General features: G+C 39.7%; 1 protein-coding gene across 2 annotated transcripts; it reads right to left on the bottom strand.

Moving 5' to 3' along the window:
- Positions 1–1055: 1055 nt before the first annotated feature.
- Positions 1056–21186, bottom strand: TSG101 (tumor susceptibility 101). Of its 2 annotated transcripts, XM_068944892.1 has the most exons (11): positions 21000–21131; positions 20358–20454; positions 16013–16097; positions 14066–14131; positions 13288–13451; positions 12840–12966; positions 10216–10282; positions 7685–7776; positions 3457–3659; positions 2574–2813; positions 1056–1388 (listed from the first exon to the last, which is right to left on the bottom strand). In XM_068944892.1, exons 2-11 carry the CDS (start codon positions 20367–20369, stop codon positions 1299–1301), a joined length of 1146 nt encoding a protein of 381 aa, XP_068800993.1. In that variant the 5' UTR covers positions 20370–20454; positions 21000–21131; the 3' UTR covers positions 1056–1298. The 2 variants fall into 2 exon arrangements, with proteins under 2 accessions (XP_068800993.1, XP_068800992.1); XM_068944891.1 differs by lacking the exon at positions 20358–20454 and having other exon boundaries at positions 21000–21186.
- Positions 21187–21372: the final 186 nt, after the last annotated feature.

Raw genomic sequence — 21372 nt, 5'->3', positions numbered from 1 at the left:
GCCTCAAAATCCTTAAGTACATGTTAGATGTGGAAAAAGGAAGAATTAATTACCTTCTGTCGCAAATACTTGCAAACAACATTAAATTAAGAGGGAAAAGCACTACTATTGGCTTTTTCCTACATTAGGATACACAATGTGGTTTAGGAACATGACACCTGATTGAGTCAAAAGTAGACTTCTAATGCAGATACTGCTCAGAACAAAGTATTTTAGAGTAAGCTGAAAGGGGTTGTGAAGTAACTTAAGAAACAAAGGAAACTGTAGTTGACTGTATACCTTAGATACACGTGACCAAAGTTAACAGCTGGAATGAGAGCATAAACAAACATTGACCATGCACAGTTAGGTTTTATGCAGATGACAAGATAATGGTATGAATCCATTTTCATCTTCAAAGCTTTCAGAAGATGCACAGGACTTGCAATCTTGCAAGTCCTTGGTTGGATCTTGGTTGGATCAGACCAAGAAACCAATTTTCAAGCTAGCTTTGCTGAGGCAGCCCACAGGTCTTAACCCGCACGAGCAAACCGACAGGGACAGCAGCAGGCTGCTGAGAAGCGACACGAGCAGCACTGTGAATCTCTAAGGCGGGCCAAATTGGAAGATGCTCTCCTGCACAAGTCACACTCTTCTGCACGCTGCGCCACGTTTGACTACCAGGCTCCTTGGTAAGAGTGCTGTCCCTGTTACACAGCCAGTCTGCTGCATGCAGTTTTCTGCCCGGCAGGTAGTGTAACGGCAAATGTAGAAGACCGCCTGTTTTTCCTAGCATTTCTGCAATCTGATGGTAAGGCAAGTCACTATAACAAAGATCACTTCAAGGAAACAGAATCCCTAGATGTCAACAGCATGATCAAACAGTGGGGCCTTGAAATCGAGTTTCTGGCTTTCAGTGGTCATAACAAAGCTTAGCTACACTCAAACATGCACATTTTTTTGGCTTGGGACACTGAAACATTTTCCAAGTCTCAGAGGTAAAATAAAGGTCTGGTTAAATCACCACTGTGTAAGCTGGGCCTGTCTGTAAAGAAAGTGCATTGTACTCAGTTCTGTAGAGGAAGAAAATATGCAACAAGTTTTATTCAGCGTTAAGTCCACCAGCACAAAGATTACAGGAAATAGAAAGTGCATTAATAAAAGCTAGTCTTTACCAAAAAGAAAATATATTATTGATTCAAAATATCTTACACTTGAATGATGTAATAACTTATTCTGGGCATCTACTGATTAAGAGAAAGATCAAGAGACTGGCTGCTTCATAAGGAAATCTAACTCTCCGGTTAAAGTCTGAAAATTTAGTAGAGATCGCTGAGGCCAGCAGTCTTCCTTGCTTTCTGCATTAATGCCCTCAGCTGGAACTGCTTGCGAGACAGAAGACGTACATGCTGCAGAAAGAAAAAATAAGAACAGCTACAAACTGAGAAAGCTCTGAAACAACAGTAATCACATGGCAAACCAAATTTTGAAAGCATGACCCATTCCATGACCCAAACAAGATATTTATTTTTGGAAGCACTAAATGCATTAGTTCACAGCGTTTTCTTGGCTTAGGATAACTTTTCCAAGGGGTTACCAAATGCAATCACTATAGTGTGTTTTTAGTGATTTTAATAATTAACTCTTAACATATTCTTATCAAAGAGAAAAATAATATGTACTCCAAGGTGAACTGAGGTCAAAGAGTAATGCACCTCCTGTGGGAGAGAGAACAGTTCTTTCAACAGTAGATGAATTTAATTAGCAAGCCACCTACAGAAGTGACATGTCTCAGTGCGTTGCACACTGGACGTTAAAAGCAAAGCTAAAGAGGTGAGCCTTGGGGAACCTGAACTATTAGAAAAAGGAAGAACTGGTAACAGTTGTTATGGGGTGGCCCCAGTGCAGACTGTCATACTTTTGAACACTCCTCTTTTCAGATCCAATGGCAATATTAACTACTCTTACCAAAAAAAAAAAAAAGAAATTTAATTCCAAGTTAATAAGTGTTTTTAATGTTTTCAAAATCGCCATAGATCTGTATTCTATGTCCATAGTCAACAGCACAGGAAATGTTCAAAATAAAGCAGATTGTTAGATCTGACATTATGAAAACTTTTAGCATTAAGGACAGCAAAAAAATGGAATAAATTGTCTAGAAAGACCGACCTCTGCTAGAGATGCAAAATTAGCTGACTTCTCCAGGTATCTCTCTGCCTTTTTTCTTTTACGATTCTAACACTCTCAACTGGCTGCATCAGCAGAGGCACCCACAGACTGCAAGTGGAAAGCTGATTGAATACTCTGGCCCCTCTAAAGTTAGTTTCTCCAAAATTAGGATTCAAGTCCAATGGAAAGCTTATGTTGACACTATCGCACCTGTCTAATGATAAAAGACTTCATGTCTGTAATGCTTTTAAATCGGTCCTTTATCTTAATTCTAGATTTCCTCTTTTAAAACTTATGTTCCAACATGTAAGTATTTCCATACTTACCAGCTCCCCTTCAGTGAAGGGAGCACTAAGACTAATAAGCTGAACACAGGAGCTCAAGCTATTTAAAATGCATGTTTTAAAATGCCTCAAGAAGCCTACCTTTAAAAAGACATCTAGATCTATCACTCCCCGTCTCAATGCTTCCCCCAGGTAAAAGATGGTGTCTTCAATGGCATTTTCCTCTGCATACAAGTTCAGGATCTGCTTGTAAAGTGGTGCCGTAGGAATAATAACTTCATCTATGTCATTATTTTCTGACTGACTTTCCATTTTTTCTAAGGCAGAACTGAGCTCTTCATCCTTCTTCTTGAGAAGTTCAATGTTCTTGTCGACTTCAGCCTGTAAACATTTCAGATGTTTATTTCATAGTTCTTAAGGAGCAGAAGGTCTTCCTGCTACACCACTGTTAAGACGAAAGATTTTTAGAAATGCTGGTTCATTCTTTACTTCTCTAGCCGTTTCATTATGATTTGACAAAAGAAAGAGTTACCATTCTATAGGCTTGGGACACTTCCAGTTAAAAAGCAAAAGTTGTTTTAGGCTATAACGTCAATCCATTACTGATTCACAGTTTTCTAAGGAAACTGTGACTCAAATTAGTTCCTCTGTAGTAAGACACTGAAATGCTCTCCAGTGCTTCACACGTTATCATCTGGAAACCGAGACAGAATTATGAAAAACTCAACACCACTGACATCATCTTTCTTGGGCATGAAAGGGAAAAATATCAGTGCTGTTCCTCTACTATTGAACAATGATATTTGTCAGAGACAAAAACAGGCCAATGTCTTCTAGGGTCACAGCTATCTCTGACTTGCTTTCTGTCTGAACAAGTGCACTTCAATGTAAAAAGAGAATATATATTTTAAAAGGAATATGCTGAAAGCTTTGATATTTGTACTATGCTTAATATGAATTAACCACACGCTTCTGTTCCCTACTGAAATACTCAGACAGGGAGCTGTGTTTCATCTCGGCTTACCACTTCCTGATCGAGGCGTGTTACCATCTCTTCCAGTTTCTGGTGTCCTTTCTTCAAGTCCTCTTCTGTCCGTTTCAAGGCATTGAGTTCGGCTTGTGCACGATCCATTTCTTCTTTCATTCGCCATCTCAATTTGTCACTGACTGCTGAAATAAGGGAAGCTCGAATGGTATCCTCACTGATGGTTCCATCTCTACTGGGCCCTGTACAGTAAAATTCATAAACAAAAATCAACTGTCTGCCCTGTCTTCAATATAGGCCTGTTAGATAAACGTAGCCACTTTTTTCTATCTTTTTTGAGAATACAAGATAATAAAAGAACTCTTTTGCCATAATAACTTTCAGGAGCAAGGAAGAGGTCACAGTGAGATACAAAAACTCATTAATTCCCTTTATTATCACCCCTGTCCCACACACATTCCCCCTAATTCCCATATACCCAACCTTCCTTTATTTTAAAAATGGGCTGGTCATTTCCCTCAAAATCTACACATATTGTTAGCCTGAATCTTTAAAAGACAACTGAATTTCTGGTAGATGCTAGAGGAATTAGCACATACACATGTTCGACCGTGATTGATTTAACAGCTGCTTAAGATAGTGAAGTTGCCTACAGGTATCCTAATTTTGAGGCTTTCCAATTATGCTGTTCATTAAGATTAATGAAAGGTAAATGCACGCTAGCTAAGCTAACAAAAAACAATGACAATAAAAAAAGAAGTTAACTCATTGCCCTTTTACATTTATGAAGACATAAGAACAGTATTAAGTGACTAAAAAGCTGCAAGATCATCTATGCTTCCCAATCGGTTTCACAATTGTCATTATCATTCAGCCTCCCTGGGGGAAAGGATGGGAGGGCAGACAAAAAATTAATATAGAATATTCATCATTGTATTCAAGCAGTCTTCCTTTCACAAGCAGCATTTATTTAAGATCATATGGCAGACAAAGAAATGCTAATCAATCACTATTAGTATATGGTTTATAGAAACCTTCTAGCAGACTAAGATCAGATGGCACACTTTTGGTAGGTAAATACTCAGTGTTACACTGGGCCTATCATTTCTTCTTCTTCTCTTTTTTTTTTTTTTTTTTAAAAACTTTTAAAAGATGGTATCTTAACTTGGGAGGGGGAAGAGCCAAGGAAGAGTGGTTTACAAAATAAGCTAAAGGCACCCCTGAACACCTTGTAACTATTTTTCCTGGCTCCAATACTTTTTTTCATGCTAGCTGAATAAAAAAGAGTATTAGTCAAGAACACAGATTCTGTGAATTTAAGTATGCCATTTGATTCTAAACAAAAATAAAAAAGTAAAAATAGCTATTTTAGGTAAGAAAAATAAAAACACAAAGATACACAATTTGACTGCAGGTATACTAATTTGTAAGTGTCACTTGGTTCATCATACCCCAAAACGTAAAATAGTGATGCAAATGCCCCCACCTGATCTGACTTATATTTCTCAAGCCATTCACCCTGTTGCCAGTCAATAAGATCATTTGCAATATTTCGTCATCTATTCGAATCAGCAACAAAAACTGTCAGATGTCACCACACACAAAACCAGGAATCTATCATCACTGCTTCTATGAAAAGGAGAAAAAGACAGTGCTTCCTATACTGAGGAGTAAAACTTAAACCTAGCCAGCCTTAAACCATCAGGGACAAGCAGTTTATTCACTGTTCAGGACTTTCCATATAAGGCAGTTAGCTGCAAATATGCAAGTTCCTAACCAAAACAGAAAGATCAGATCTCACTTCAAAAACCAGCATTATCATGATTTCAGTTACTGTTTTCTTTACACAATGAATTATTTCATGAGGCAAAGCCACAACCAGCAATCAGCTCTACTTGTTTTTTGTTCTCTCTCACTCTGGCAGGTTTTAGACAAGGCTCACTTGAACAATAAAGCGAAAGGAAGGAAAAAAAGTCACAACACACCTAACACACAATGACATTTCAGATAAAAAGTAATAGCAAATAGGAAAGAGCTCTTTGCACATGTAAGGGATCATTTAAACAGAGCTGAATTAGATTCTGTATGTCTTCTTAAAGAGCACGAACCCTTAGCATTTTCTGTCACTTCCATAATTAGCCCAGCTTGGGGAAGACTGTATGGCACGTTGCCATTAAATTCACAGAGCACTGAAACCTTTACCTTTACACTAAGCCTTAACCTTTATCAGGCAGGGTCTGGTTTCACAAGTGACCTTACAGAAGCAGCAAACTAGCAACTGAATCAGAAAGATAATTAATAGCAGAAAGAAAAACAAACAAACAAAACCTACAGGACTGCTTCAAAACCAGGATATTAATAAAAACTCAAGCCACTTTGAACAAGTATTTTCATTCAATGCAAACTAAGCTCACTGAAGGAAACACACCTCGACACACACAGTTCCTGACATGTCCCTAAATAAACTATGACAAATCATAGCACAACAGCAACAGAAAGTAATTTACATAAGAAACAAACACTGGCAGTTGAAAGGAAAAAAGTTTACTATAAACACACAGCGTGATTAAAGATCCGTCCTTCTTTGCATTTCATTCAGCACACAGACAAACCAGGTCTAGCAAGTATGTGACTTTTACCCAGCTGCAACAAATGAATTAGCCTAATGTTAAACTGCCACTACACAAATCTGCTGTCACAACATGATAGATGATGATCTAATCCAGAAGTTGAGAAAAGTCTTCGGCAGTACTGGCAGATACTCCAACCCTGTTCGTCTTCACTGGGGATGAAAAGGAGGAAAAGAAATGAAATAGGATGTACCTGCATTTTGAATTAACTCTGTACTACATATAAAGCAAAATTGGATTTTTTTTTTTTTTTGAGAGAAACACTGCAGAAAGTTGATGCTCCCTAAAAGGGTTTTTAACACCTTACTGCATGTCTGACATTGAGAGGCAGTGAGGACTATCAACCTCACGCACCAAACAACAGCCCCCCAAGCATGGGTACTGTTTAAGCTACATAGCCGGAACAGCAGCTTTCTTGTAGTGTGCATGGCAGACACACGGACAGATACACCTCAGAGGCGAGATGACCACCAAAACGGTCAATGATTTTCTGAATTAGAAAAGCCTTTTCTGAAAGCTGAAAGAATTTGGACACACAGAATGAGATCAGGCACAAGAAGAGTACAGCATAAGACTTTCCATCGTTTGCAAATTATGTATGAACAAGCTCAAAATATTTTAAGAGTAAACACATCTAGCTTCCTCTGCCAAGCTGTGAACTTGCTTTGTCCCCAGATGGGCGAATGAAAACCTCAAAATACAGTTCTGAAATGTGCATGAATAACAGGGAGCTTGCACAGTAAATTAAGAACCTACAGGTGCAGTTTTAATTATGGTGCAAGAGATTACAAATGATCGACATTGTTCAGAACGTCACAGAAGGGTCTGCACTCGCTGCTCCAAAAGGACTATCACTCCACTTCAAAGTTACCACATTACCTTCCTACTTAGTTGCGTGGTCTATTTCACTGCTTTCCAATCCCACACGCGCACGCTTACCCGAAGTGAGGCTCAGAGGAGAAACCAGACTAATGTGTTTTGCCAACACAGGGCTACTGAGCAGCAGACTGGTAAAAGAGAGTCGAGATCTTGATCTACATTAACAAGATCTCATCTCGGATAAGACTCTAGATTTTCCTGCTGAACTGAAGGAGGAAGGAAATAACAGGGAGAGTTCAGAAGGAAGAGTGAAGCAGCAGGAAAATAAACTTGGTAACAATGAAGCTCACTCCAAAAGCTTTGGACACCTGTTCTAGATGGCTAGGTCTTTTGGAGTAAAGTGGATCCAGCAGATAAAAACCAAAACTTTTTCCCCTTATTTAGTTTAAGCCAAAATCATGATCACAGAGAGATACAGACAAAATTCACTTGCAGTTAAAGAGTGTGCAAAGAAAAAAATGTGGTTATATGCATCATTCTTCAAAATATTCATAGAGAACACGCAATGTGCTACAGAAAAACAGGAATTTACCACATTCCTGACTGAATGAAATATAACGCAAAGGATTTTCTTTCATAGAAGAGTAAAAATGTTTAAAACAGTATTTTATTCTTCCTTTGAGTTACAAAAATTTTTTCATTAAACATCACTATTCTGGAAGGTCAGATTACAAACAAAAGAGTCCTTTTCCTCCTTTTTCTCCTTACATACAATTTTTGGTAGGAAATTTCAAAGAACTACTTTCAAATTTACTCACCAACAGTAGTCACAGGAGGCTGAGAAGGGTAGTGCTGAACACTAGTTGTGGCTGGAAATTGAACACCAGCTGCATAAGGATAGCCTGGATAGCTGTTTTGACAAAAAAAAAAAAAAAAAGATATGCTCAAGTTAGGTAAATATTTGTAAAATATCATCTATGTATGTTAGTTTTACGTCACTCTGTTAAACATTTATTCAGGTTTTAAGATGATATCATTTTATCTGAGCCCCTGTCCAGTTATTTTCTGGACAAACGTTTGGATCATTTCAAATGATCCAAAGTTAAAAAGAATCACTTAATCAAACTTGCCTCTCTAAAGACCAAAAACATCCAAAACACACTATTCAAGCTATTAACTGACAAATAGCAATTTCAATTCTAATAATTTTTAATAGAATAATTAACAGTAAGACTGCTAAACTGCTTTATATAAACATAAAAGCATTGTGCAAAATACTGTGGCAAGGTGAAACTTCTCCAAAAGCTCTCAGCCCTCCTCTGAGAGATGAAGGGAAGCTAATTACTTATTTGTTCACTGAGACAATTGTCAGAGGGGACATAACATCACGGTCTACAGAACTTTCCTGGACCTTCACAGCAGAAACTACTATATTAAGTATAAAATACGTTTACTGCCAACCAAAACGAGGGCTCAAACCAGTCAGTATCAGACTGGCCAACCCCTGTTTACAGCAGGGGTAAACAAAACACTCCAGGAGAAAATGCACTGAATTTATTGCACAGTAGATACAAAATAAGCATATTCTGTGCACTTCCAGATAACTCCAAATTTAATAGTAAGTTCTTGCAACTCTGCTGTTCAACATTCACAGGCTATGGTATTTTATTAAAATAGTTCTATTATTCATTTTTGTACAGACATTTAAAAAGCACTTTAAATAAATGCATTTAGAGGAAAAAACATTAAGGTTTGCCATAAAAAGTTATCCACATCTCTATCTTTCACCCCTTAAAAACAAAAAAACCCACTGAATGCTTACAAATCCTTACAATAGTGTTGCATACTACAGCAACTCCTCATATGCTCCTATCACAGAGCCAAGTCATAAGGATGATACTAACAAAAATAATGATTATATGAAAAAATAGAAAGATACACACCAGAGGGCACCTATCAGCTTCCTACAATTCACTAAGACAGCATTGCAAGCCTTTTTGAAAAGGTTTATTCCCAACAATTACATAGCTTGCTTAAAGAAAAAGTTTTGTTTTATATTAAAAACAAACAAACAAACAAACATTTTGTGCCCTTCAGCTTCTCAATGTGCTCTGAATTAAGTCCAAAGTGCTTATGATTTACACATTTTCCTAGCATCTGAATCTAGGCAGAACGCTTTGAACATAATGAAAAACAAACATTAAAAAAAACCCTGCCATCAGGACAGATGGAATACAGGCAGTGCAACTCTATACGTGAAAACACAAGACCTGTTTTGGTTAGTTATTTTAAGTGTACCTATTTTTCTAAATTATTAGGTAGTTTAAACTATTTGAATTAGATATTACAAAACCAAAAAGGGTAAACATTACTACATTTCTGAAAACATCTCTTGTTCTTTCCATTCTTTCCATTGTTCTTTACAATTTGAAGCTATGTCTTTTGTGTTGAAGTTAACATCCCACCTCTAAGAATCTCCAAGAACATCTAAAAATACTTTAAAACAGTCATATTTCTTGACATGAAACTCTTCAAGTTAAATATTTCTTCTAAGTTTTCTAAAAAATAATCACTGGTATTTTCACTAACAATTCAACAAGTATCTTCTGCATCAAATTTACTTATACACAATACCAAGTGATAACTTCACATGAAAAAAAGATACCCAGAGCAAATCCAGTTAGCCAAGCTTTTAGAATGGAGATTGTAACACAGCATTCAACAGACTGCTAAAAATTGCAACGTGAATAGTCAGCGCAAAGGCCAAACTGATGTGCAAACCAATCTTCTTCTTATATTCAAAGAACATTATAGAAACTTTTATAACTATTACTAGAACCTATTTTGCGGTGATTCGTTCTCAGTTTTTAATGTCCATGAAACAACACCTACCCTAGGGAGGAAGAAAACAAGTCACAGTTCCCATTAATCCAGCAGTTGTTTTGTTCAATACTTTGAGTTGCTAATTACCCCAAAACCGAAAATACTGTTTAAAAAAACTGTAGGGGTACGTCTCTCCTTACAGCACATAACCTTATAAAAACTAATCTTGTACACAAGTGAAGCAAGAGAACATCTAGGAGTTAAGTAAGTACTTTCTAAACATATTTATTGCCCGTGTAGCTTATTTTTGAAGCAAGCGGCCCTAAACAGGCCAAACCTTGCTCTGACTTTCTTTTAGCTATTGACAAGAATTCAATCTACTTTTAAATAAACTAATAACGTAATTAGTATACTATAAAAGTGAAATCCAAATCCCACCATAAGAAAATAACACACACCACTGAATTCTATTCGGAAAGCGACACTTTCGCCTATATAAACGATGATGCTTTAAAGCAGTTCTTACCTTGGGTTAGGAGCGTGTCCTGGTGGATAGGAAGAGATTCCACCTGGCATGCCCGGCATGTAGGAAGCTAAATAAGACAACAATTTTGTATATTTCTATTTTTCAAGAGTTTACTATATGTGAAGACCACACAAGTGCGATGTATTTATATATGGCTGGATGTTTTTCAAAATATTACTGAACAATGAATACAGTGTAGCAGGATCAAACATCAACAGTAAGAAAAGTCATTCTACGACCAATGAAGCCAACAACGCGTACCCCCTGCATCCCCCCCTAACACCATCACTTCTCACACCACTCCCAGATGTCTCCCATGCTCCGCTCGCACAGCTTGGCAAGAGGGGATATACGAAAAGGTTTGTTCAGAGCTCTCTGTGCCAACTGGCCAAGATAGCTGCTTCGTCTCAAAACAGACAAAGGACTAAACGGCAGCTGACGTTTCCTCCATGCGTTAGGTCCATTAGAATCTCTTTGCTATATCCAAGCACGTTTTCACAAAACTTCAGTAGACTTTGCATTTCTGAAGACTTTACCGCTCCTTTTCCACTTTGGTTGAAATTGGTCAGCGTTTTAGGAGTGTTTTGTTTGGAGGGAGAAAGTGAGAACTGACTGTTCAGTTATACATTCCTTAGTACAGCAGGCTAAAGTACCTTTGACTACATATTTATTTTTTCTTAATCGTTATTTTAAATAAGTATTAGCCTCTGCTTGGATGTAAAATAAATTTCAATTTAAAACTACACAATGACTAGCTGTATTCTAAAGTAACATTAGTCTTGAAGTCTCTGGGTACATAAGAAAAAATATCTGCAGCAAGGGAACTGAAAAATCTGGCGTGTTGTTAAAGATGACACATCTGAAGAGCTTTCCTTTTCCCTTTTTACACAACAGCTGAAAAAAAGAAAATAATCTTTCCAATGTAACCACTATTCTCTACTCACTGAAGGAGCATGTAATTTAAGTACCTTCAGAGTAACTTCTCAACAGCTGATTAGTTGTTTAACAATCCATTCATTTTTTTTCCAGCCATTTCTGCCGTTTAAAAATTATACTTTTAAAAAACCTTTATCAGCACATATAAATGCCTAAGGCTTTAACACAGCCTTATTAATTTTCTTTTGAGAACTCTTATAATTTTACTATAAAAATAATACTTAATAATAATTGAATACACTTACTACCTATTAATACTAATCTCAGGAACGTCAGAAATAGCTTTGAAAGAGCCAAGTTATTTTCATCCCTGAATGCTTTCAAATGATTCAATTTTTTTTTAAAAACTGTGCGCTTCATTTCTTAAGTGTTATATCTAGAACTTAAAAATAAGACTAAATATCTGGAAAATAAGGAAAAAATATTACACCAGTATATCTAAGTAGCTGTTAAAAAACTGTGAAAAATCTGAAACATTTTTGCTAAAACTACTTCAGTTATAGTAGCCTTGAGTATGATTTGTGACTACAGAAGTAGAAAATAACGTGGTGTTTCAGAGGATGATCCTTCCTTAAAGCACAATACAGCTCACAGGCTCTAGTAAAACTATACTTGTACTGACACCCACTGTTCCCGAAAATCAGAGCAGTTCATGTTTGTTGACTCATCCAGTGCTCTTGTAAAAGGTAGGCTAGTGCTGGACAAGCTAAAAAAAAAAAAAAAAAAACCACTTATCATCTCTAATGTTTCTACTCGGGTTTGCTAACACTTTCCTCATGTGCTAGGAACACCTTGAAGAAAACAGTTTTCTCTGCAAATTATAATGACTACTACTTCAGTTGTACTATTATGATCTGATAAAAGTCATATTTCAATACAAAATATAGCCTTAAAAATATAGCCCCTCTCCCCTCAAAAAAACCTAACCCCAAACGCTGCTGCACTTCCATTAAGTGGGCCACAGCTAATCTGCTTCCCCCCGCTCCCCTTCCCAGTCTTTGGCTTGACTTTAGCTCATCTACTGTTGTTTTCCTCATCACACGTACAGTTCTCTCCTGGATTTTCTCTCTTTCCTGCTTTGCTTTTTTTCCACCTACCTATTGCTATTCTTTAAAATAAGATGCTCCCAAAAGTTTAAATAAAAGTCTTTAAAAAAGCCTTGAGACCGTCTGCAAGAAAACGAGTACCCAATCAGAGTACCATATCAACAGAGAAAACGGAAAAATCATGATGCGTTCTTTTTTAATTTTCAGCCATCAAGTATTAAAAATCCAAACAGGTGAGTGTGCGTGGGAAATAAAAGCAGTATTCTTTTGTGCATGATGTCAATGGTTTTAGAAAGCTGCTAGTAGGTGGACTTGTATTATTAGAATGAAAAAAAATTTGATGCAGTTACCTTAAAAAGCTCTTTTTAAGGATATCTCTGAATGTTGACAGGCTACTGATACATATACTTATATACGCAAGCACACACAAACCCGATACGTTTTTTCCCCTTCTAAAAGCCAAAAAACACACACTCTTTTTACAGCATAGCTCAAGTACAGCACAAGTGAATTCATCAGCCATCAATACGCAAAGCCACAACAGAGTAGAACGTATTATTTGTCAACAAACTATGCAGAGCAAGATAAACTCTGGAATATTTATATGAGTATTTTCAGAAATTGGTAGTCACGCCCACTTACTAGTTGGTGGGCCTGTTGCCTGGTAGGGTGGGTAGGCTGCTGAAACGGTAGGTCGAGAGAAGACCGGAGGTTCCTCACCAAACACCACAATCATAACCTGAATCAGTTCTAGCAAGTCTGACTGGGGCTGTGAGTAAAAGCAAATCAGAAGTTGTTGATTTCTGGTAATGGACAGTTTAACAGACTATCAATAACAAAATGGTACCATTTCACTAGCTCTCAAAAGTCATCATATATATATGACAATATATATATACAATCAACCAAGCAACAGAGAAAACAACGTGCTGAACTTTAAGACATCAAAAGCAGTAAGTAATTGTTTTCATAAAAAAACTTTTAAGTTCTCAAATGAAAAGAATCTTTTTTTGGTTTAAAAAAAATACTACAACTATCTAAAGAAATTGAAGATAGAACAATTTGAAGATTTCAGGTTCCCTATACTTACATGTTTCCACTCATGCAGATAAGGAAGGTATATCTTCCCGTTTGCATCAACATGCTTCCCAGTTTTTATTGTCATAGAGCTAGTGGGTTTAACAAAACAAATGGGGGGATTGAAAGGGTAGGTGTCCAGCAGCCACAAGCAAATTGGGATATTGTATGTGTTACCTAGGAAAGAGATTTTGAAAGATTTTAGAAGTTATTCCAACTCTTTAACTGTCGTTTTATTATCAGATTTTTAAAACACTACTAAATCCAATAAACGCAATTGCACAGAGGCAGATTACAGATGAAACTAAAATCCACCCATGACCTGTTTAATGAAGAATTCCCAGTATAGTCAGGAACTCAGCATTTCTCAGAACAGCTTAACTTTCATTTATAACAATCATTAATGACTACTACATGACCTTATTCGTCCTACAGCGTAACATTACTAGACCCTGATATCTGAATTGCTGCAGCAACAAGTGGTTTGCAGCCCTAATTCTATTGAGAAGCTTGAAAAACGTGCAGTACTGAAAAAAAAAACACGAGTTACAGAGCTCTATGAGAGTAAAGCAACAATGCTGCACATCTAAAATTTTCTTCTAGAGCAAAAATAGGAAAAATTTTATTTGAAATATAATACTGTGGACAAGTAAGGGATTTCAAGAAAATAGAGATCACTGAAATTGTGAAGGTGAACCACTACAACCCAAAATCTAAGTAGCCTTTCACATAATTTGGGAAAAGAGTAATAACAACAATAATGAATAATATTAATGATAATAAATGCATACCTCTATAAGGCACAGGAATGGTTCCACTGAGGCTCATCAGCTCCCTAGATGAGCCATCATTAAAAACTGAAAGGGAACAAACAGTTTTCAACCTTTGCTATATTAATCTCTGTTCCAGTTACAGACACCTATTTGTTAGCATAAATTTCCAAAAATTACAAATATATAAACTCCTCTTAGAAAGTTCTGCTCTCATACACCCACAGACTAGTAAGTGATTGCCTACAGTCAGGTAATTTCTTGCGAATAAAGTATTTCTGAAAAACGAATGACCCATTATATTGTCAGTCTACCCCTGCAGCAAATAAAATTGTTTCCTCATTCAGAGCCCAAGTAAAACATAACCTGGAACCATACAAATTGAAAACCATACAAATTGCTACAAGGTCAATTTGGACTCAAACTTAATTTTTACAAAATTCTATTTCTTAGGATCATAGAGAATCCTTTATGGTTTCTCCAAATAAGCATGTCAGCAAGAGCACCGAAAATTATTGGCCTGTAGACATTTAATCTGTCACATAATTAGAAGAGTCGTTTTAACCAGCAGTAATACAGTGTAGATAAGAGGAAGAACGCACAGCACTTGATTCCCTGCCACGTAATTTAGTCTCAGTTCACAAAACGCACAGGAACCCTGACTGAGTCGCTGCATGTAGTCTTCCCGTCCTTTCAATCTGGTAGATTAGTCTCGGCTTAATAAATCAATTTTTGGTAATAAACCTAAGCTCTTATTTTCTTCATTTCATCTGAAAGCTTCTAATTATACCTCAAATGACGCTCCCTGTACAGTTCGTCGGTGCTAATGTTCTGCAGAGATAGGTAAAATATGTCATGACTTAACTGGCATACATACTTCATTATTGAATACAGCCTTGAGAACTATTTCAACAGCAACGTAATCACTTTCTCCTTGCTCAGTTCACTAGTCCAAGCAGTATAAATTATCTGTAAGTGGTTTTGTGCTCAGCCTTTCCAAGGCGGCTTAGAAACAGCTAGGAGAAACAGGCTTCTCACTCCAGCTCAGTGCTACCTGGCATTCTGACCACTGAATCGTAAGGCAAACTTGTGAGCGCTCTTCTGACCGTACTCCTTCCACTATTGTTTTCGATTCTCCAGTCACTGCAAGAATTTTTATTTCTCTGACAACTGCTGACTTGCATATTTTCAAGTTAAAACTCAGTTATCTTCTATCTGTCCGAGTCCTCTTTTAATACTTCTCAATCCTGATTGTAATTTAGAAAGCAAAATACCAGAAATTTCTTGTTGATGTTTTAGTAAGATAAATTGGCTCACAGAGGGATCCAACAGCTGACAGAGTTAACAAAAACTGATTAGGAGCACGACCTCAATGGCTATACCAGCCCGCTGCATCTTGTGAAACCATGCCCTCAATCTCTGAAGCTGACCTCAGACATCTTTTTCATTTAACGCACTGAAATTTACTCAGACCCTTTGAAATAGCTAAAAAAACAGCGCTTAAATCTTTGCTAACTCATGTTACAAAACCCCTCATGCCAATTTTCCATACCTATGACTATATCACGTATTCCTCATGCTCTCAAGCACTGCCACAATGAATCACTTTTAATGAAGTATTTATTCATTGATTTATTGTACTTTTTAAGTAAATATAACTCTAAAAATATCTTTATATTATAGCAAAGTTGAATTCGTAAAATGGCAGCAGTTTCTAGGGCAGCAATTGATTAGCTAGCAATACGCAGTATGGCTTCTAAGAGTGACCAGGTAAAAGCTGAGCCGTGAAAAGTGTAAAACTGCTTGGTACATTAGACACATTTATTTTCTTAAATAAACTTTCTATACTACTCTGTCTGTTTCCAAGGAAGTACTGATGTCAAAGATCAAGAGAAACTCAATTCTGTATTCAATACATCTAAACTGTCAGCAACTCAATACATTTTTTTTCCTTGCGCACAGACTTACCATACGAATCCATAACAGGTTTGAGGTCCTTGTACTGAGTAATAACACTGATGGTCTCCTGTACAGTTAGGTCTCTATACTTATACTGGAAAACAAAAGTGAAAGAATATCTTTAGACATCAAATCTTCCGTATAATCTAATTTGATTTTATTTTACCAAATAGTCTCAATTTATGAGCATTCACATTGATATATGGACATTCTTCTCTACTCTTATTTTGGAATAAGAATGTTGTTATGCATAAACCTTAACTGAACACTCCCTGTATAACTTAACCAACTTTAACAAGGTTGTTAAGGTGTTTTTCTTCTTAAGTAAGAATCCATATATGAAGTGATTAGGGGAAAGCTATTGTACGCATTTTTATCCATATTCTACCACAAGCTACGCTACATGTGAAGCAAAGGCAAACATTCAGACATCCTACTTATCAGAAGTTCTCCAAAACAAACTATGATACTTTTAAAAGTGGTAAATATACGATATTTTTTGATTGAAGTTAAGACTGTGAGAGATTGCCTCTTTAAAGTTAAATTTTAAGATACTTTTTGATAAGGTAGAATTCTAGCGTTGTCCTCTTTCTACAGACGAAGGTATTAAGGGAGACAGCGGGGAGCGTTCATCTCTGCTCATCAAATATGAGTTGCAACAATCAACAGAATTAATTTAGAAAAGGTAAAGAAAATCATCATATTCTCTTCTGCTCATGTACAATAACTGCAAAGTAGAAATGCTCTAAATAAATTTAACGCAGCTTTTGAAATTTGTAATACAACTCAAATGTGAAGAAAACAAAGGAAAACTATGAGAAGAAGAACAAAAGAACATTCTTGACAACGAATATTTGTTTATCTTAAAAAAAAAAAAAACAAAAAAACCCCTCTGAACCAATACATTGACATTTGAAACATTCCTGCTATATGGCTATCTACAATCTGAACCTCACAGAGACCTTCCAAAACACTTTTCAAAGTATCACACTATTTATCAATATTTTCATCCATTTACCAACCACAAAGCAGACTTTTCAAGGCAGCATATCATCAATAATAATGCCAGCTTTGGGGTCACTTTCTTTCACTGGGAGCAGGAAATTCATACCACAGATCTGCAAAGTACGGATATGCTACTACAGAGTTTAACAATCTCAAAACTACAACTTGTAGACAACAAAGCATATGCTCCTGGGCAGCAGACAGCTGGTTCACTACATGGCGCAGTGACCATTCCTCCTGCTAATCACCATTTAAAAAGAAAACTTAACAATCACAGAATCGTTTAGGTTGGAAGGGACCTCTGGAGATCATCTAGTCCAACCGCCCTGCTCAAGCAGGGTCCTCTAGAGCATATTGCCCAGGATCACATCCAGACGGGTTTTGAATATCTCCAGCGAAGGAGACTCCACCACCTCTCTGGGCAACCCGTTCCAGGACTCTGTCACCCTCACAGGGAAGAAGTTTTTCCTCAGGTTCAGATGCAACTGCCTGTGGTTCAGTTTCTGCCCGTTGCCTCTTGTCCTGTCGCTGGGCACCACGGAGAAGAGTCTTGCCCCGTCCTCTTGACGGCCTCCCTTCAGATACTTGTACACGTTGATGAGATCCCCTCTCAATCTTCTCTTCTCCAGGCTCAACAGGCCCAGCTCTCGCAGTCTTTCTTCATAGGAGAGATGCTCCAGTCCCCTCATCATCTTTGTAGCCCTCCGCTGGACTCTCTCCAGTAGCGCCATGTCTCTCTTGTACTGGGGAGCCCAGAACTGGACACAGTACTCCCGGTGAGGCCTCACCAGGGCTGAGGAGAGGGGCAGGATCACCTCCCTCCACCTGCTGGCAACACTCTGCCTAATGCACCCCACGATCCCATTGGCCTTCTTGGCCACAAGGGCACACTGCTGCCTCTTGCTTAACTTGTTGTCCACCAGCACTCCCAGGTCCTTCTCCGCAGAGCTGCTTTCCAGCAGGTCAACCCCCCAGCCTGTCCTGGTGCATGGGATTATTCCTGCCTAGGTGCAGGACCTTGCACTTGCCTTTGTTGAACTTCATGAAGTTCCTCTCCGCCCACCTCTCCAGCCCGTCCAGGTCCCTCTGAATGGCAGCACAGTCTTCTGGTGTGTTAGCCTCTCCCCCCAGTTTAGTATCCTCAGCAAACTTGCTGAGGGTGCACTCTGTTCCTTCATCCAGGTCATTGATGAATATATTGAACAAGACTGGACCCAGCACTGACCCCTGCGGGACACCACTAGCCACAGGCCTCCAACTTGACTCTGCGCCATTCACCACAACCCTCGGAGCTTGGCCATCCAGCCAGTTCTCAAGCCACCTCACCGTCCACTCATCTAGCCCACACTTCCTGAGCTTACCTAGGAGGATGTGATGGGAGACAGGGTCCAAAGCCTGGCTGAAGTCCAGGGAGACAACAGCCACTGCTCTGCCCTCATCTACCCAGCCAGCCATTCCGTCATAGAAGGCTATCAGATTGGTCAAGCATGATTTCCCTTTGGTGAATCCATGCTGAACACTCCTGATCACCTTCTTGTCCTCCACATGCTTAGTGAGGACCTCCAGGAGGAGCTGTTCCATCACCTTTCCAGGGATGGAGGTGAGGCTGAGAGGCCTGTAGTTTCCTGGCTCCTCCTTCTTGCTCTTTTGGAAGACTGGGGTGACATTGGCTTTCCTCCAGTCCTCAGGCACCTCTCCTGATCTCCAGGACCTTTCCAAGATGATGGAGAGTGGCCTAGCGATAACATCTGCCAGCTCCCTCAGCACTCGTGGATGCATCCCAGCAGGGCCCACAGATTTGTGGATGTCAAGTTTGGACAAAAGATCTCTAACCCGATCCTCCTCCACCAAGGGAGAGTCTTCCTTTCTCCAGACTTCCTCTCTTGTCTCCAAGGTCTGAAATTCCTCAGGACTGGCCTTAGCAGTGAAGACGGAAGCAAAGGCAGCATTCAATAACTCTGCCTTCTCTGTATCCTTTGTCACCAGGGCACCCGCCCCATTCAGCAGCGGGCCCACGTTTTCCCTAGTCTTCCTTTTGCTATTGATGTATTTGAAGAAGGCCTTCTTGTTGTCCTTGACATCCCTTGCCAGATTTCATTCCAACTGGGCCTTAGCCTTCCTTGTCGCATCCCTGCACACTCTGACAACATCCCTGTATTCCTCCCAGGAGTTTTGCTAGGAGTTCCTTGCTCATCCATGCAGGTCTCCTGCCCGCTTTGCTCAACTTCTTCCTCAGAGGGATGCACTGCTCTTGAGCCTGGAGGAGGTGATGCTTGAATATTAACCAGCTTTCTTGGATCCCTCTTCCTTCTAGGGCCCTACCCCATGAGACTCCCTTAAGTAGGTCCCTGAAGAGGCCAAAGTTAGCTCTCCTGAAGTCCAGGGTTGCAATCCTACTCATTGCCCTGCTCCCTCCTCGCAGGATCCTGAACTCCACCATCTCATGGTCACTGCAGCCAAGGCTGCCCCCAACCTTCACACCTCCAACTAGACCTTCTTTGTTTGTTAGTACAAGGTCTAGCAATGCACCTCTCCTCATTGGCGTCTCCACCACCTGAGTCAAGAAATTATCATCAATGCTTTGCAGGAACCTCTTTGAATGTAGTCCCTTGCCAACATTTTCAATGTAATAAAAAAGCCGGTCTTCAAACATCACGTGGATATGCACAGACAGTGCCTTCTGTTCAACTATGAGAGGAAGAGAAGGGGTCCAACCCCATGAAAACTTTGATACCCAAATCACATACAGCTTAACAATATTGGAATAAATTGATGTTCTTGGATAATATTTGAATTAAAGTGCAGCGTCATAGCAAAGGGTCACCTCTGCTCCGACAAGTACGCATACGAGCGAGAAAACTCAGAAACTACCACTCTCGTTTCTACAGTTTACAGAAACTGTGAAGGACGCAACTTCTGAGCACTACAACTCTTTATTTGATGAACAGACTCCTCCATCTACCATAACAATCTCTTGGGCTGTAGAAAGACAGCAACTCTGGAATTCTACCTTGTCAAAAAGTATCTTAAAGTTTAACTTAGAAGAGGCAACCCATCACAAAATGATCCTAGGCTTCCCATTACCTATGGCAGCAATTGTCAAACAAGGTGCAGATTAGGTAGGAAGGGTGACTTGGGAGAAAAGCATGGAAGAAGTAAGAATCTCAGGAAGACTTCACCTAGTCAGTGCAGCAGCTGCACCTGTGCTTTGGGGGATGCTGTGATTTATCTACCCAAGAGCAAAACAGCCATATGGCCAGGCTGCAAAAAGCCCAGTGATCTCATTTGCTACCACTGAGTTAATATTCAGTTTTCGTCTTCAAGCTGATAATAAAAAAAAAGTGCTTACAATTCTACACATGAAATAATAGTGTTTCTTCAGTTCTGATCAGATGCTTGCCTTTCATATACCATCTTTAAATCATGTAAGTCACAACGATTGAATTCTGTAAAAAAAAAAAAAAAAAAAAACCCTCCCCAAAACAAAAACCGTAATACGCTCGTAACATTTAGAGTCTTAGGGGCTCTGGTTTCAGTTTTCGCCTGGAGAATGGCACAACTACCACAGGGCTTCGGTGATCAAAACCTCTCTGCGAGGAAGTAGTTATTGATGTTTCCTGGAGCAGGGTCGACAAAGGGGAACCCACCCCCCCCCCCACACACACACCACAACTCTACCCTAGCCAGGAAAGCAGACTTCCCTTTCCACCTTCTTTTTAAGAAGCGAAGGCAAAAGAGGCCATAGGACACAGCTCCCTTCCGAGGCATCACAGCCTCCGCCAGGCAAACTGCTGCTGCTGCTCCGCTCCTAACGGCAGCGGAACGGTGCCCCGCCGCGGACGCCAGGCCTCGCCCAACGACAAGTAACCCCGTCTCACCCTTCTCAGGGCACCGCTTCTCCCTAACTCCAGCTTCCCGCTGGCCGGACACAACTTTTTTGTTTTTTCTTTTTTAATCCTGCTCGGTCAGAATCGCGGCCACCCCCCGTTACCTTGGTGAGCATTTTCTTGAGCTGGCTCTCGGAGAACGCCATGGCGGCCGCGCCTTCCCCGCCCAACCGTCACCGCCGCCACCGCACAACGGCCCGGCCCGCGCCGCCCCTCCCCCTACATAAACAGGAAGCGGCGGCCAGCTCCCGCTTCCGGCGCCGACACCCGCTTCCGCCCGGCCCTGACGCCACTTCCGTGGCGGCGAGGAAGGGAGCAGCACGGAGGACGGCGCCTGCTGATTGGACAGCGGAGGGGGTGGGCGGGGCGGACCACGTGAGCAGGGTAGAGAGCCGCCTTCCCGGAGCACGTGTCAGCACGGCAGCCAGACGTACACAGGCAAAACCCCGAAACGCCCCAAGCGGCGCACCGAGCGCT

The sequence above is a fragment of the Struthio camelus genome, chromosome 5 (genome assembly GCF_040807025.1).
Source record: "Struthio camelus isolate bStrCam1 chromosome 5, bStrCam1.hap1, whole genome shotgun sequence".
Taxonomy (NCBI): domain Eukaryota; kingdom Metazoa; phylum Chordata; class Aves; order Struthioniformes; family Struthionidae; genus Struthio; species Struthio camelus.
This window is presented reverse-complemented; position numbering and strand designations above follow the sequence as displayed.

Coding starts and splice junctions, on each gene's coding strand:
- TSG101 (XM_068944891.1), bottom strand. CDS start 21,041: ATGGCGTTCTCCGAGAGCCAGCTCAAGAAAATGCTCACCAAG. Junction 2,814..3,456: donor CACGCCTCGATCAGGAAGTG/GTAAGCCGAGAT, acceptor AAATGTTTACAG/GCTGAAGTCGACAAGAACAT. Junction 1,389..2,573: donor ATCTAGATGTCTTTTTAAAG/GTAGGCTTCTTG, acceptor TTCTTTCTGCAG/CATGTACGTCTTCTGTCTCG.